Below are 16,147 nucleotides of genomic sequence, written 5' to 3' on the forward strand. Positions count from 1 at the left end.
CTGACTTGTGGGCTCTGGAAACACCTGACAAAGTTGTCAAATTATGAAATGAAATTGGGGTGGCTTCCACAGGTGAGGGGGAAATTTTAGAGATAGAAGCAGCTCTTTTATATTGCTTAGGTACAGACTTAAATCCATGTCCTGTAAGAATTCATACATTTCCCCTACTTTTCTCACCTGTGCTATCAGGGTCAGGTTTACAATATTTTCTTCTACACAGCAAGACATAACATCCAATATATAGGTAAATATCAAAAATATCTGGGACAATAATGAGTTATGCACTACAGTAATTGTACTCTCACACCTTCCTGTAAAGTCCACGTTTTTAGAAAAATATATTATTGCATATGAAACCACAGGCATTCTGATTCCAGCACATTCTTACTCAAAACAGTATATACAGTCCTAATAGAGGGTACTATAGATTCACACACAGGGGTCTTACGGTGAATGTCCCAGACAGACAGCAATCTATATACACGTCCATATTCTATGTCACCTCTCTTGACAGAGACTTGCTTGCTTGGCATCAAGTTCTCAAGGGTCTCTCATGACGGTGAAGCGGAAACAGAATATACAGCTGAAGATGGTCTGTCCTAGGCTGCTTCTTCGGCAGAACAGTCAATTCCTGCGTAGGTAAACTTCTCATAAAGCGTGGTATTCACGTAGGTCTAGAAGAACAAGAGTGGTTCAGAGACACAAACTGGCTCAGTCCTGCCTCTGCCAGGGGCAGTTACAGTAATACCCCAGTTTCCTTAGCTTCTTTCAACTCAGATGCGGATACTTGGGGGGTAGTTTTCTATCCTTATTCCCTCTGTTGTGTTTAACAACTTTCTTCCTGAAAAGCATCCCTTGACTTCTGCAAGTAGGATTGCTTCCTCTCACCTGTTTCAGTCTCCGGCTTCTCTTTCTCATGGTCTCTCACTGGTCCCTCCTGACACGCCCCACATCCTCTCCTCTAAGGCCCCTTCCTCTGTCTGCTTCTCATCTCCTGCTGTGTGACCTCACCCACATCTTTGGTTTAATTACCAACTGGGTTTTGATGACGTTCAACATCTACTTCCCTAACCTAGATTTGTCTTTCGAACCTCAGATCTGTATAGTCCACTACTTTCTAGAAATTTTGATAGAATTCCTGACCCTCCCCATAGTAACCTGTAGACCACGCTATGTTGTCTACCTGCTGTTTGTCCTTGGGCAAGTCACTTTTCACCCTTCTAAGTCTGTTTCTTCCTCTATAAAATTAAAGGGTCAGGCTGTATGACTGATGAGATTTAAGATAGCTTCTAGCTCGAATAAGCCAGTTGTATATGTTGTGCTACTGTGTGTGACTGTGTCTTATATAGGAATCTTATGTCCTCCAAAATTGTAACTTCCTCAAAGTTGGGTCCACATCCTTATGTCCCTCTAGCACCTAGGGTCATGCTCAGGAGAACCTGTTGACTTGTATCAACTTTTTATTAACCACAATAGACACATGAGGAATTCCACTTAAAGAACCCCTGCTTTGATCTCCATACTCACCTTTCGTTCTTCTAACATCCTGTTTAAGGACACCAGGATCTGGGCAAATGAGGGCCTTTCATAAGGCTTCTCCCGCCAGCATTGTCTCATGAGATCATACCTTTTGAAAACAGTGAAAGGGTTAAGTCTACAACTGTGCTTCAGGCCTGCGCACAGCCAGGTGTAGGGTATGGCAAAAAAGAGAATGTAGCCACCCAACGCATGGTCATCATGCATAGCCAGCAAAAGACAAAAGTACGGCACCTAGGAAGATTCTGTTAGGCCTCCCATCTCCCCATCCAAGTCCCCTTTCTTCTCCCAGTAGATCTAGTGCCTGCTTTAGGTACCATTCCCATGGGATCTTGGTCTCAGCTATTCTGATTATCTGGAAAGAACTGAGTTACATGTCTAGGGCAGCATGTCCCTTGGAATACCACACCTCTCAAAATGTCAGGGTTTTATTTTTTTTAAATGGCCCCATGCTCAAATAAATTTGCAAAATGCCACCCATCGCATCTTCCTCTTAGGGATCGACCCAGGAAAATCTTGAGAAGTCATTCCATTAAAAACAAGCAACCTTTTTAACCAGGTTTAACCTAGAAGCTTCCCAGACATAACTGATCACAGCACTCTGTGTCATTTATTTACGTCTCACACTTTCCACATAGTTTAGGAAGTGCTGGTCTAAGTCAGCACTTTCTCAAATGTGGCCAGAACTACTTGTTAAAATGCAGATTCCTGGGACGCACCCTAGACGTACAGAATCATGTCTGGGAATGGGGCTCAAGATTTCACATGCTGACCAGGTGACTCAGGGGAACTGTAGTGCACAGAGGGCTCTCAACCATCAGCCTGGGGTGTTAGAGATTCTATCAATAGAACAGTTTGTACTTTAACAGAAGTTTCATAAGGGCTGAAAATATCACTCCTTATGGAATGAATCTCAAAAGATGAAATTTTAGGGACTTTGTCCAATGATGGTTCAGGTACATCCAGGTTTTCCCAGGATGGTCTAGTTTTATATCTTGTGTACCATAACAATAACAGCACCCTATTTCACTCTTAGAAGTGGCTTGGTTTGGATGATAAATTACTTGCTCAGCCTAGAGCCTTGCACTCTTCAAATCATGCCAGTTAGGCAGCAACTACATTGGTTAGTTCTGGGAATGGCAACATCGCTAAAGATAATCATTATTCCCCTGAGAAGAATACTTATTCCTGGAAAATAATCCTCATAGAAGTAAGATTTTATGAAGAAAAATCTGTCTTTCTTAATATAACAGCTCTGAAATCTCTGTCCCCAAAGTTAGTCTCAAGGTTTCATACATTTATTCATGGATAATTTCATGAATTTATTTCAGATCTTTTCTGCCTTTGTTGCCCTTTCTCCTTTCAACCTTAAGATTCAACCAAGAATCATCACCTTAAATTCCTCCTGGACTTCTATGCCTAGAAAGCTGTTATTCCCTGCCCATTGCATCACAGTCTTAGTTTCAAGAACCCCCTTGTTTCTGACTACATGGGGTGTGCATGTGTGCGTGCGTGTGTGCACATATAGGTAAACATATGTGTATGTATCAGATAGCTCCTTCATTAGAGTCAGTCCAAGAAAGGTACAGGGAGAAAGTCAGGATTAAATGGCCCCGGGTGAGGCCTGACTTACACCTCATCATCACAGTTTAGCGGCTTCTCCAATCTGTAGCCCTGGGGCAGCTTCTCGTAGAGTTCTGCACACGTCATCCCACAGTAAGGGGTGCCACCTGGAAGACAGGAAACGGTGTACCCTAAGCCCCCTCGGATGCAGAAGTCAGCATCTCCTGCCCTGAGGCTATACAGCCAAGGGGCTGGGAGAAAGACGGGGTGTGTCAAGCGATGCTGAGCACCCGTGGTGATCTTCCTCCGGAGCAAGCCTACCGCACATCACAGCTGGACTTTGGCTACAGACCGTGCTTCCGTGCGGCCACTCCTTAGTGCAGAGATCCACCACAGTCTCCTTCCTTCTGGTGCTATTCCTCTTCCCCAAGTCTGTCTACACACAGCACGTCTATTGTACCAATGACATGGATCTTTTTCCTAATTGGAAGTCTGTATTTATGTTATGCAATTCCTATTTTATCTATCAATGTTAATTAGAAAAGCAATACATGTTTACTGTGGAAAATACAAAAAATAATGCAGAAAAAAACTACATTTTAAAAAATCCTTCTGTGTGGTCCTCCCAGTTTTTTTCATGTGTAATATTTATACAACCAGGATTCTGGGAATTTTTTCTGGTTTTTGGCATGCACATTTTCACGTGGTATTAAATGGCCTTTTCATAATATACTGTCTTCAAGTTGTAGAAGTAAACTTATGACAGCTCTGTGACATCTGTGCACAAGCAGAGACAACTCAGAATGAAATTCTTGACCACCAGGTTATTAGTATTAAATATGACATTAAACACAGGGCTTTCATAAAGAGAACCATGGGAATAAACACACTCAAACATGGAAACCCATAAGGTTCTTTTCCCAAGTGGCGTCTGTTGGCACTGAGTACACGTTACCCATGAAATTATACAGTAAAGGAGTCCGGGAGGGGCCCACTCCCTTTGCCTAGAGCCTCACCTGGTAGGTAGACATGGATACTCACCTAAGCTAACAATCTCCCATAGTAACACGCCATAGGACCATCTGCAGAGGAACAAAAGAGAAACCAATAATCAGCACGCATGTTGCCCAGTCAACTTTCTGCCCAGAAAGCCAGGGCGACTAAGCCTAGGTCAGAAAGGGAAAAGTTACATGTCTGTTTCCTAGGCTAGGGCCTTGCACACAGCATGCATTTATCTCCTCTTCGGCCAATGGAAGGATTATAACAGGGAAAGAGTGTTAGCTCTGCCAGAGCTCCCACTCGCTTTAGGTAGCGAATGCAAGGTGGAAAGCTGGAAAGCAGGAGATTCTAAGCCAGACAGACCTGTGTCAGATCCCATCTCTGCCACCTGATACTTGTGTGACCTGAGACAAGTGACTAGAACTCCTGAGGCCTCTTAGTGTATTCTTCCAAAAGTGGGGACACCAATTTCTTAAAGTTATGCAGAGATGATGTGAGATAACATATAAAGGCACACACTGAAGACACAGGAACACTCGGGGCCTCAGTTCTTCCTCCTGAAAAGAGGGAACCTGAGCAAGAGGGCTCAGGCCTCAATCCCAACCCTTCCTTCCCCCGCCAGCCTGAGACTTGTCATGCAGGCTGCAAGCAGAGATGGTTCCCACTGTGTCTGTCTGCTTTCCATCCCTGCCACCTCTGATCCCCAGCAGCTACTGTGGGCCACCTCCTCTGATCTAGGTCCTCGTGCTGAGGTCAGTCTGGGGAGTGGAGCCATGGGAAGGCTGGGATGCCCCTTGCTCCTCTGGAGATGAGGAATTCACCACTTGAGGTCACTCCTCGACATGCAGAAAGAAACCCAAAGCCTGCCACCAGGGAAAACTGTCCCCTCTGTGGCTTCATTTAGTCTGTGATTTCCTGGGATTAGTGATTAGCTTTATTCCCCAGACGGATACAATATTTCTGCTTCTCTTTAAAACCTCTGTCAAATGGATATTTTTCTGGGACAAAAAAAAAACCAAAACATCCCTCAGCAGTGAGAGGCTTTACTTACACATCACTGTTGGTTGTATACACACTGTAATTTAGTGACTCGATCGCCATCCAGCGCACGGGGAGCCGTCCCTGGAGAGAACGAGGTGAGATGCCGCTTAGGCTGGACAGGGCCCCTTCCCAAGGCTCGCCGCTGGCCTGAAGCTGGGACTCACCCAAGTCCACGGGGAGGTCCCCAGACAGAAGGCGTGGCAGACTCAGGAACTGTTTTGCACATATCCCACCCACAAGTGTGCTTTTAAATTCAAAGACTTGCAAATTGTGTGAGTCCCACTTACCTCAAGGGGCCCCTACCACAGTTTCACATAAAGAAAAATAACGATGTGTGCAGACGTGTGTGTGTGGATGTGTGTGTCCTTTCGCTAGTCACTCAGTTATTCCCTTTGTGGCTGTCAGAGGCACTCAGAGGTGTGAAAGGAGAGACAGGCCTAGGAAGTAAGCTGTAATGCAGGAAAGGCTAAAGTGATGGGAGGAGACCGCGTGTGCCTGGAGGGGATTGTGCAGGAGTTTCCAGAGGAGGGGACACATGAGTTCGGTTCTGTAAGATGTGTAGGCACCATCAGGTGTATGGGGGAGGAAAGAGCATTTCAGGCCAAAGGGAAGAGTATGCCTGTGATTCACAGAGGAGGTGATGACTTCTAGCCAGTGCCACGTGCATTGGGTTTGGAGATAGGATGAGAGACACTTGCCCACCCTTTGGGTGCCTGGCCCCGACTCCCTCCAGGTTTGCCCCATTTCTTGGCTTATTGAGTCCAGGCTGGGGAAAATGAGATGTGGACTGGAAAATGTGAAGTTTGACTTCTGAGTTTTATTCCTAGTTTCCTCAAATTTGCTATGAATTTGGGTTCCTTTCCTCTCGACCCACCCCAGGAATACATGAACCCTACTGAGAGATGGATCCCTCCCTCCCAGAGATCTGTCCAAGCTCTAACAGTGGCATTTCAGCTTACATTAGCCAGTGGGGGGGGCAAAATCAGGAGTATTTAGGGGATCTTTCTCAGCCCCCCCTCAAAACCAGAGCAGGCATTCTCCCAGACTCCCCTTCCATGAGACCAGCCCCGACCTGGATCCCAAGGATTATTCCTGAATGTGAAATTCTCTCCCAGTTCTGTATTTACTGGCACTATTTTGAAGCTCTTTCTGACCATAAATCCCAAATGGTTGTCCTGTACTTTAAGGTTTAAATATAAAAGTATCCTTTCTCAAAAAAGATCCATGGTTGCTAGGGGTGGGGTCGGGTTTGGGGTCTGAATAGGCAGAAAACAGGATTTTTAGGGCAGTGAAAATGTGTAAGATACCATAATGAAGGACATATGTCCTTATAAATTTCTCCAAACCCGTAGAATGTACAACACCGGGAGTGAGCTTTGATGTAAACTATAAACTTTGGGTGATTATGGCATGTCAATGCAGGTCCATTGGCTGTAACAAAGGTACCTCTGTGGCAGAGGATGTTGATGATGCGGGAGGGTATGCATGTGTGGGGTAGGGAGTATATGGGAAATCGCTGTGCCTTCCTCTCCATTTTGTTGTGAACCTAAAACTGCTCTAAAAAAAAATAGTCTGCTTTTAAAAAAGGATCCTTTCTCACATCTACATCTTCAGTGTTCTCCTCAACATCCACACCTCCCTTCTCTCTATGTCCACCCCACCCCATCTGTCACCTGTTTTTCTCTCTTCCCCTTCACAGCTATGGAACGGAAAGAGTTGTCTCCATTTCCTGTTGGGTCTTTGCTCTCATTTACTCCCAACCAGCTGACCTCTGACCTCGTACCTCCTAATGACTGATTTCCATGCACACTTCTTCCTTTCTGTTTTATTTGACTGCTTTTGGATCTGCCCACATGTGTCTGTCCCTACTGCTATCACCTTGGTGCAGGCCACCATCATCTCCTGCCTGATGAAACCACCACCTCTCCACGGATCTCCCAGCCTCTAGTTTCACCCCGATGACCTGTTCTCCACACCACAATCACTCTAAATGGCAAGTACAACCATGTGGTTCCTTTCCTTAAAGTTCTTTAATGTCCCAAGATCCCCAATGCTTAGGTGAGTCCCCAGGTCCTTAGCTGGCACCCAAAGCTCTTCAGGACCTTATCCCCACTTGCGTTTTAACTCCAACCTTGCATTTTATTTTTTACTTATGGCCTTCCACAAGCATACACTCTTTTCCATAGTTACAATCACAGTGAACCTAACCATTCTGGAACTTTCCACACTCCCTTGGAAAGTCCCAGCCTTGCATTTTAACTCTCCCTTTTTTCTGCATCACACTCCAGCCATACTGAATTACTTAATGGCCAAAGGTTCCATGCTTTCCTTTGCCTCTCAATTTTTATATATACCACATCCTCCAGGTCATCCACTTCATTCTGACATCTCCAATATCTATTTGACATTTACTGTAAAGCTTCAGTGTGCTTCCTCTGAGTTCCCATGGCACTGGCACTTTCCTCATCCTCAGCCTCATCCACTGTGACGATTGTTCATTATGGGTCTCTGAGCTCTTTGAAGGAGAACACTGTGTCTGAATTATATTATCCCCAAACCTAGCACAAGCATGAAACATTATAGTAATAAATAAATCCATGCTGACGGGATCGATATATTAATCAATGATAGTAAAACCCCAAATCACTTAAGTACGTTAGTTTGCTACACTTCCAGTATTAGCATCGCCTGGGGGAATTTAAAAAAAAAAAAAAACAACTGACGCAGGATGCCCTCCCCAGAATAACTGAATCAGAATATCTAAGCCACAGGACTCAGCATCTGTATTTTTTTTAATTTCCCCGGACGACTCTAGGTGCAATAGGAATTGAAAATCTCTGACCTAAATAATAGGCCAGAGAAAGTGGCTCCTCTGCCCTCTGGTGGTGCCTTGCTATACTGCACCCTTCTTGCCGGGAGCTTGCTCCTCTCCAGTCCCTTCTCTTTTCTTCCCCTACCCTCACCCTGTCCTTTTCCTCCCCAGACCCCATGCTGCCACTGCACACTTTGCCCTTCCACTGGGAGATAGACTTGAGCCCTACCAGTGCTCCGCCCCTCTAAGCACTCCTCCTAAGCTCCCCAAGATACAGAAATCCCTACCCTTGATGAAATGTCGAGCAAACCAACCTTAGCTTTGGGGGCCTAAGGAAAGCAACCAAATAAGATGCGTGGATTACGGGGCTAACCTGTGTTAACCTCTCTTGCCCCTCATCTGGGGCAAACCCCCGCCCCGCCCACGCCAGAGTGAAGGAAGGAGAGGGATTCTGTGATGGAGATAAGAGGATTCTAAGGAGGATGCTCCCAGGAGGAGTGGGGAGAGCCAGAGTAGATGGGTGAGTAGTGGTAGGTCCTGCTTCTTTAAGACCAGCCCAGCTCCTTCCCAGAGAAAAGTCTGCTTTGAGTGGGGCAAATCTGAAGAGTTTAGGGGAAAAAAAAATATTGCCTGGAAACCAGCCCTCAGGGAGGCATCTCTGGCTTCCAAAAAGTGCTGATGTTAATAAGTATACAGGACCAGGGGCATGGTGGTCTCTAAGAACCAAAGGAGACTAACTTCAAAACCTCATCCAAAAAGAGAGTGGGAAGTTCCAAAGTGGTTAGGTTCACTGTGATTGTAACTATGGAAAAGAATGTATGCCTGTGGAAGGCCATAAGTAAAGAATAAAATAAATTAATCATGTCCAGGTTGTGAACTGTGGACCATTTCCTCTTGAAAGCATTCTTGAGTATTATTTCTGTGTTATCTTGTCAGTAACTAAAATAAGTATATTGAAGAGAAAGGAAACCTGAGCTTGAGAATAAACACAGAAGCCTGAGCCTTGCTAGGAGGCAATGTGGTACCCACAAAAGTAAAAGGACCCTGTATATGTTATAAGAACTGGAGTCATCCCAAGAAAGCTGAGCCCAGGTAATGCTGGGAGAGCCAGGCCAGTGGAGTGGACCTACCCAACACGTGCAAAGACTACAGGGTGTGTCACCCCCAACGCCCTACATTGCCCACCTGCTCAGGGAAAGCAGAGGGTGGTGGCATGTTGTCGGCACAGCACTAATGTCCAGGAATGTGGCATGTCCAGGGCTTTATGATTCTAGGGTGGACAAAAGTAGCAGAATGAGTCCAGCTTCTCTCTTCTAACACTGTGGTAAGGTTCTCCCAGGAGCTTGTATTTGAAGATAAAATATGAACGTTTAGGAGACTAGGTATCATTAGGTGAAAGTGGATTTGATTGGGGCTTGAAGAGTGAGCAGAGAACTTTTGGCAAAGAGGGGAATCTTGTATGAGCATTTAGAAGTTATGAGTTTCTCTCATAACGAACCCGTGTCCCCTGCATCTCATCCTTGTGATTTAGGAACCTCATTAATTGATTTCCTTGATGTTTTAGAAGGTATATTAAGTGTCTTTTTCCCCCTCCTAAGTTTGCTGTGCAAAAGGGGACTGTGGGAGCTCTCCAGAAGTTTCTGAGTGAGACCAGACCTCAGGGTCTGGGCTGGATGTAGACCTGAGTCCCTGCAGCACTAGGCTTGCACGTTCAATTACTTGGCCACATGTGACAGGGCCTTCTTCATTGGTAAATGTCGACCCTCCAGTCATTTTAGGAATCAAAAATGAGAAAGGATGTTTGCTGGGCCAGGGCATTATCCAATGGGGAAAATGGTCAGAGGCCTCAGTCATCACAGAAAGATGGTATTCTAAGAGAAACAACATCAGGAGAGGGAGGGGTGCCCCGGAAAGGATCTCATCAGTGTCTGTTCTGAACTTACCATCGTCTTTTTCACATACACTTCTTGACCTCGGGACAATCCAAAATCGGCTATTTTGGCTACATAGTTTTCACCAACTAAAATGTTCCTGGCAGCCAGGTCCCTGTGAATAAACTGAAATTTAAAAAAAATCATGTATTTTCAGCATCGCATTTGCTTTTCACTCCATTTTGTTTCTTGCGTAGGGGCAACAGCTGTGGGAAACAGAGAGGTCAGTGTGAAAAGGGGTTTTCAAAAGTCACCAGAATCCAGTTCCCTTAAAGTTCCTCTCCTAAATGCTCAGTGAGTGGATTCTGCCAAATGACCCACATGTCTCTGGAGGAGCAACCTGGAAGAAAAACCAGGTCATGAAATCTTCCAGTTGCCATGAATGGCCTCTGCTACTATGCATTATTTAGAGCCACACCAAGCTTAGATCGGTGAAGGCACCTCACCAAATATACATGATAAGAGTCACTAGATAAACATACCGTCAGTGTTGGGCATTAACTTCTGTATAAAGAGATGACATATTAGCAAAGATATGAAAGTTAGAAGATTGTAAGAAGGAATTAAGGAAGAGACAGCAACCAAAAACAAATGTACAAACTTATCTAAACTCTGATTCCAGAGAGAATTTCAGAGGAAAGATGTCCAAAGCAAGATCCTCAGGACGAACCTGTTTTTGGCTCAAGTAGTCCATTCCCCGGGCCACATCTGCTGCAAAGTGGAGGAGCTGCTGGGAGGACAGTGTGGAGGCGGTGCTGTTAGCGATGGCGAATGCAGGGTCCGTCTCCAGCACGCGGCTCTTGCGCAGGAAGTCAAGGAGGTTGCCGTGTGGGGCATACTCGATGGCCAGGTACAGGTAGCCTGTGCAGGAAGGGAGAGAGCACCACTTTATCGGTAACCCTAAGCTGCTGTGATATTTCTGAGAAGTGCTATGGTTCTCAGGAACCGCTTGTACACCTCTGTTTTATCGTAAAGTTACACATCTAGTGGTACCAACCTCGGTAATGCTGGGGCCAGGAGGAAGACAAGTGACATCATTCCTGCAATACTTAAAGTGCTTGCTCTCAGGGTTCCCCTCCCCACCTCTACCAAACATAGAGGGCTTCCTGTCACCTACTCGGTGACACTAGTAGAATGAAATCAAAGCATTTGCTTCCAGACGATCTAAGACAGCTAGTCCACATCACCTGTCATTTTTTTATTCAATCAATATTGAATATCAAGAACCTAATATGAGCCAGGCATGTTATTCCAGTATGAATCTAGCTTTTTTTTCTTTTGTGGTACGAGGGCCTCTCACTGTTGCGGCCCCTCCCGCTGTGGAGCACAGGCTCCGGACGCGCAGGCTCAGCGGCCATGGCTCACGGGCCCAGCCGCTCTGCGGCATGTGGGATCTTCCCAGACCGGGGCACGAACCCGCATCCCCTGCATCGGCAGACGGACTCCCAGCCACTGCGCCACCAGGGAAGCCCGAGGTTATATTTTCTTAATCAAAAAACAATGATAAAATATCCATAGCAGAAGAGGACCCACACCAGGTAACTTTCTCTCTCTCCTGCCTTCTGCTCCTCCCTAAAATCTGGAATAAGTCACTATATTGCTGAGTAGGTCACTAGTCAGCAGAGCCTAGTGTCAGGGATTGCATTTTTTGCTTACAGAAACCAGAAAACTCAACCTTTTAGGAAAAAAATAAAACAAAATAGTTCCTAGAGGAAACTATGGTGCAGTGTCTTATTTTTATTCCAAATTGCTTTCTCCTTTTCCCTTTTTAATAAAATATAAGCTGCTTTGATAAAAACATTGATCTTTGGAGCCAATGAAAAGTAAAGTGGTTTTACTGTCTTTTAAAGGTGAATTATTTGGTCTTTTTTTAATGTTGAAGGAATTTAAACTTCAAAGATATTCTAAGGAAGTGAAATTCTCAAAAATTAAAAAAATCTAGCACTGAATCCTGTTGTACTATAAGGAAAGATATACTTCAATTCTGGTATGAATGTGCTTTCTCACTTCTTTACTGAATTATAAATTTTAAGAGCCAACCAATAATGTGACGATAGAGCAAAATATTAAAAGATATACATTCTTCTGTTGTTGTCGGTTTCTTTTTTTTTTGTTTTTAACTTTCATTTACTGCTGTCCCATGCTGATTACTGTTCTCAGGGAATAGCTCAAAAATAAATGTCATTACTTCATTATCTAACCTAAGAGACATGATCTGGCTTTCAGAATTACACCCTTATTGGATCACAGAATGATACATTGTTTGAAGTACCAGTATTTTTAGTTTAATAAATTGAGGAAAAGGAAGTAGTCTCTTTTCCATTGTTGGTATTTGTGCTGCAAAGTCAACAAGAGGTTGTCAAGTCTGTAAATAATTACTGTGTGGAGCTTTTTTGTTGGAGCAAATTTTTCCACGAGAAATTAAGATTAAGCATAGATTTAGATCTACAAACCCAGGTAGCAAGCAGAGGTAAAGCCATGAAAGATTTCTTGTTACCTACTCATTCACAGCTAATTACATGCATTACAATAGGAAATACTCAATAAATACTTGAATTAATAATGTAAGTTGGACTTAAGAGTATGTGTGACATAGGATAGTTGTAAAACTTCAGTGTTATTGTACAGGACATTGTTTTGGATAAAAACAAAGTATTGATACTATTAGATATAAGCTTATTATTATTATTTTAACCTAAGCATCGCCAGTGCTTTCACATTACAGTAGATTAATGGCATTCACAGATTTAACATTCAGAATATCAGTTCCTTGGGTTTGGAGGGAAAATGAAAAGGTAGGCAACTAACAAGAACCAATCCACTTCACTCTTCCTGGTGCTGAGGGCTGCCTCAATCCACTTAGTAGTAGCTGAGAAAACCTCTGGATTAGCAAAGGTGGAGGCATGTAGGAGCCATGGATATTTTGGGGCAGTACTAGCTGAACCACATCAGAGGCCAAAAGATTCAGCCTTGGGATCTACCAACAAAAAGATACTAAATCTCAGCATGATCTATTAATGGGACCAGACATTCAGACTGAAACTGCAACTTAAAAAAAAAATAGATAACAATCTTAGATGACTGTCTTTCCTAATTTCAATATGGAATGTGCCTGTTTTTAAAAAAAAAAAAAAATCTGGCAGGAAAGACAGGAAAAGAACATCTTACCACGATGTTCACATGCTCCCAAGAGATTGATGATGTTTGGGTGGTGTCCAAGTTTACAAAGCACCTCCAGTTCCCCAGCGAAGTCCCTGTGGTCATCTTTGGAAGCATATTCTGGGAAGAAAGTAAAGAGTAGTGATCCCTTTCTGTTACACCTCTTCAGAAACAACTGTCCCCCCTCTGCTTCCCAGAACCTTCAGGTACACTCAGCCACCATTAGGTCTGGAAAACTGTATAGAAATCAGAGATGACTATAATGCAGATGCTTCTTTATTGTTGGGGGCTGTCCTGTACAAAGTAGGATGTTTGGCTGCACCTCTGACCTGACCCACTAGATACCAGTAGCCCAAGTGAAAATGTATCCAGAAATCACCAAATGTCCCCCCTGGGGGAAAAATCACCCCTGCTTGAGAACCACTGCTCTGAAGTTTTCCTGTTGAAGCTCTCAAATATCCAGGGAAATGATTTGGTTGAGATGGAGCTGCATCCATTCTTAGACTCTGGCTCTCCCAGCTAACTCTACCGTCCAGAGACAAATATGCTCAGGGATAAAAACAAAGTTGTAGTGAAACATCACCAGTAGTGTACACACCTTGCTTTATTATAATAACTTTACTTTTTTCATAAACCAGTCCTACTGAAAAAATTCAAATCTCAATGTCATTTTCATAGAAGTTGCTTGGTAGTCAGGAAACAGTTGCATTTATTTCTGTTCCTTTCATTCCATCTGTCCGCTAGCACTTTGATCAGAGGGAGAACCACCAGTCAGGCTGAAGGGAAAGCTCTTTGGCTGATGCACAACTGGCTGATCAGCCTTGAGTCAGTGACAGTATGCTATTATGGCTTTTTGAAGAAATAACATTGGGGGAAAGGGTGAGAAGGGAGCTGGTAGCCACGTGAATGCCTGAACATGCTTGGAAATTATGGGAATGTTTCACATGGGCTAAGGGTACCCATAAGGCTGATAAGTAGGCAATTCCAAGTCGAGGACCCTGTTTATACCACAGGGACCTGAGGGTCAATACCTTGGAAGCATTTAAAAAGCAAAGCTCTTTATAATAAGGTTGTCAGTAGCTGCCCTCTTTGCATGCATGATTTTTCCTGCAAAAATTGTCTGCCCTGGTGCCCTGTTGAGCTATTCTACCTCTTCACATGGGCATGAGATAGACAATCAGCTCAGGTCAGATGCCAATAAAAACTGATGCTACAAAGTTCTACACCCTCTCTCCTCTCACTATTTTTACTGCTTCCTAAAGCTCCCTGTAACTAAAGTAGCAAAATGAAAAAGGGATTTCTGGATGCTAAGCAAGGGGTGTGTGTGTGTGTGTGTGTGTGTGTGTGTGCGTGTGTGTGTGTGGTTTCAAACATTACTGTCTCTAAGCATAAATAATACTGTGTTTATTTTGTTTTGTTCATTTTCTGACATAGTGTTTTCTAGCAATGTGGAAAACAGTGATGATTTTAAAAGATTTAGGGTTAATTGTCATCTTAGGCTTAATATTGCAGTCAAAAAGAAGGAAAACCCATCAGCAACCTCAGAGAGTCCTTACAATGGAGCTGCCCAATGCAACTAGTAATTACATTGCTGGCTCTAATACGCCACTTTTCAAGCCTGTGTGCTGTAAAAGCAACAGTGCAGCTTCGCAATCAAGTCATTTCTAAACTGCCATTTCACCCGGAAGAGAAGACAGCTAGTATTGCCAGGGAACAAGTCATTCTGCTTTCTCAGATCTGATTAAATGGATAGGCCCCAAGCAGTCTTTTTTTTTTTTTTCTTCCCCCAAGCAGTCTTGAACACAACTGGAAAAGATCTAGTTCCTGTGACCATACATCAAGGGTTTTCAAACTTGAGTGTACAGAAGAGACACTGAGCAAGCTTAAAAACATAGATTTTTCATGCACCATCCCAGAAATTAGAATACAGTAGAACCATGAGAAGGAGAAACCCAAGTAGATGCATTTCTAACAATATTTCTAGGAATGTTGATGCAGATAATCCATGAAGATAGTGGTTTGCCAAGTGTGGTCTCCCAAGCCTCAGAATCAGCATCACATGGGAACTAATTAGAAATCCAAGTTCTCTGGCCCTGCGCCAGACTTACTGTATCAGAAACTGTGGGGTGGAGCTGAAGAATCTGGTTTTTTAACAAGCCTTCCAGGTGATTCGGATGCATGCTCAATTTTGAGGACCACTGGATTAAGAAAAATAATGCTCCCCCAAAGTCAGCAGGGTATGACAGAGAATCTGTATTCTCACATCCCAAGGAATCAAGACAGTGGTATCTAAATAGCTTATGCCTTCATGTTCACATCCTGACCCTCAAAGGAAACATCACCTTCAGTTGCACATAACAGCTCTATCTGACACCACGCCAATTTTTTGTTTAAAGAGCATAAGACCTTAGAGGAAAGATTCAACAGGAAGTCAAGCTGTCCCCCCACCCTAATAAAATGCTGACTCGAGCAGTCCAAGCACTGACCTTTCATTCTCTTGATGGCAGCGTCCATCCGTAACCCATCCTTCTTGATGCGAGCTTTCAGAACCTGGCCAAAATTACCCTCCCCAATCACATCTTGAAATTTGATGTCATTCCAGTCAAGCACTGGATAAATTGTAGGATCTGGGTTGTTTTTGGCCTTCCTGTTCAGGGCCAGAGTTCCTGAGTTGAACTGCACAGCTGGTTCTTCCCGCTAGAAAAATAATGGTTTTGTGTCAGGATTTTTCATAATTTTAAGGTACATAATACCTCCTGATTTGTACCCACACTGGGTGAAAAAAGAAATACTGTATCCAATTCTAGAATGAAAACGGAAATAGGGTTCATTGAACAGGCCCACTCAGATGAAGTGGCTGCCTATAGAGCTGCATGGGCACGATCACAGGCCTCAGTGGCAAAGCACGCCACAATCAATTAGTTATGTCTGCAGAGATGAGGGAGGGGAGGATAACAGCATGTATGCCACGAAATAGCATATCCCTGAGTTAGTCACACTTGAGTTTCTACTCTGCTGTGGAATGAGCAGGTGTTGCGTTCTGATCTGGAGAAGAACTCAGAGATCTATCTGAGTCAGTCACAGGACACACCTCTGTGAGAGCTTT

At 43.9% G+C, this 16,147-nt stretch overlaps 1 protein-coding gene across 6 annotated transcripts in view; it reads right to left on the reverse strand.

The window, feature by feature from the left end:
• Positions 1 to 599: 599 nt before the first annotated feature.
• TEK (TEK receptor tyrosine kinase) overlaps positions 600 to 16,147 on the reverse strand; it is a gene marked incomplete at both ends in the record, with an annotated part of 108,248 nt that continues 92,700 nt past the window's right edge. For all 6 annotated transcript variants that reach the window (XM_079706187.1, XM_079706186.1, XM_079706185.1 and 3 more), the window contains 9 exons: positions 600 to 674; positions 1,528 to 1,627; positions 3,170 to 3,266; positions 4,141 to 4,181; positions 5,150 to 5,220; positions 9,895 to 10,008; positions 10,553 to 10,743; positions 13,051 to 13,161; positions 15,528 to 15,738. In XM_079706187.1, the coding sequence (XP_079562313.1) occupies positions 600 to 674; positions 1,528 to 1,627; positions 3,170 to 3,266; positions 4,141 to 4,181; positions 5,150 to 5,220; positions 9,895 to 10,008; positions 10,553 to 10,743; positions 13,051 to 13,161; positions 15,528 to 15,738 (1,011 nt within the window). The remainder of the gene's footprint in view (positions 675 to 1,527; positions 1,628 to 3,169; positions 3,267 to 4,140; positions 4,182 to 5,149; positions 5,221 to 9,894; positions 10,009 to 10,552; positions 10,744 to 13,050; positions 13,162 to 15,527; positions 15,739 to 16,147) is intronic.

This window comes from Hyperoodon ampullatus, assembly GCF_949752795.1.
Source record: "Hyperoodon ampullatus genome assembly, chromosome: 6".
Taxonomy (NCBI): Eukaryota; Metazoa; Chordata; class Mammalia; order Artiodactyla; family Ziphiidae; genus Hyperoodon; species Hyperoodon ampullatus.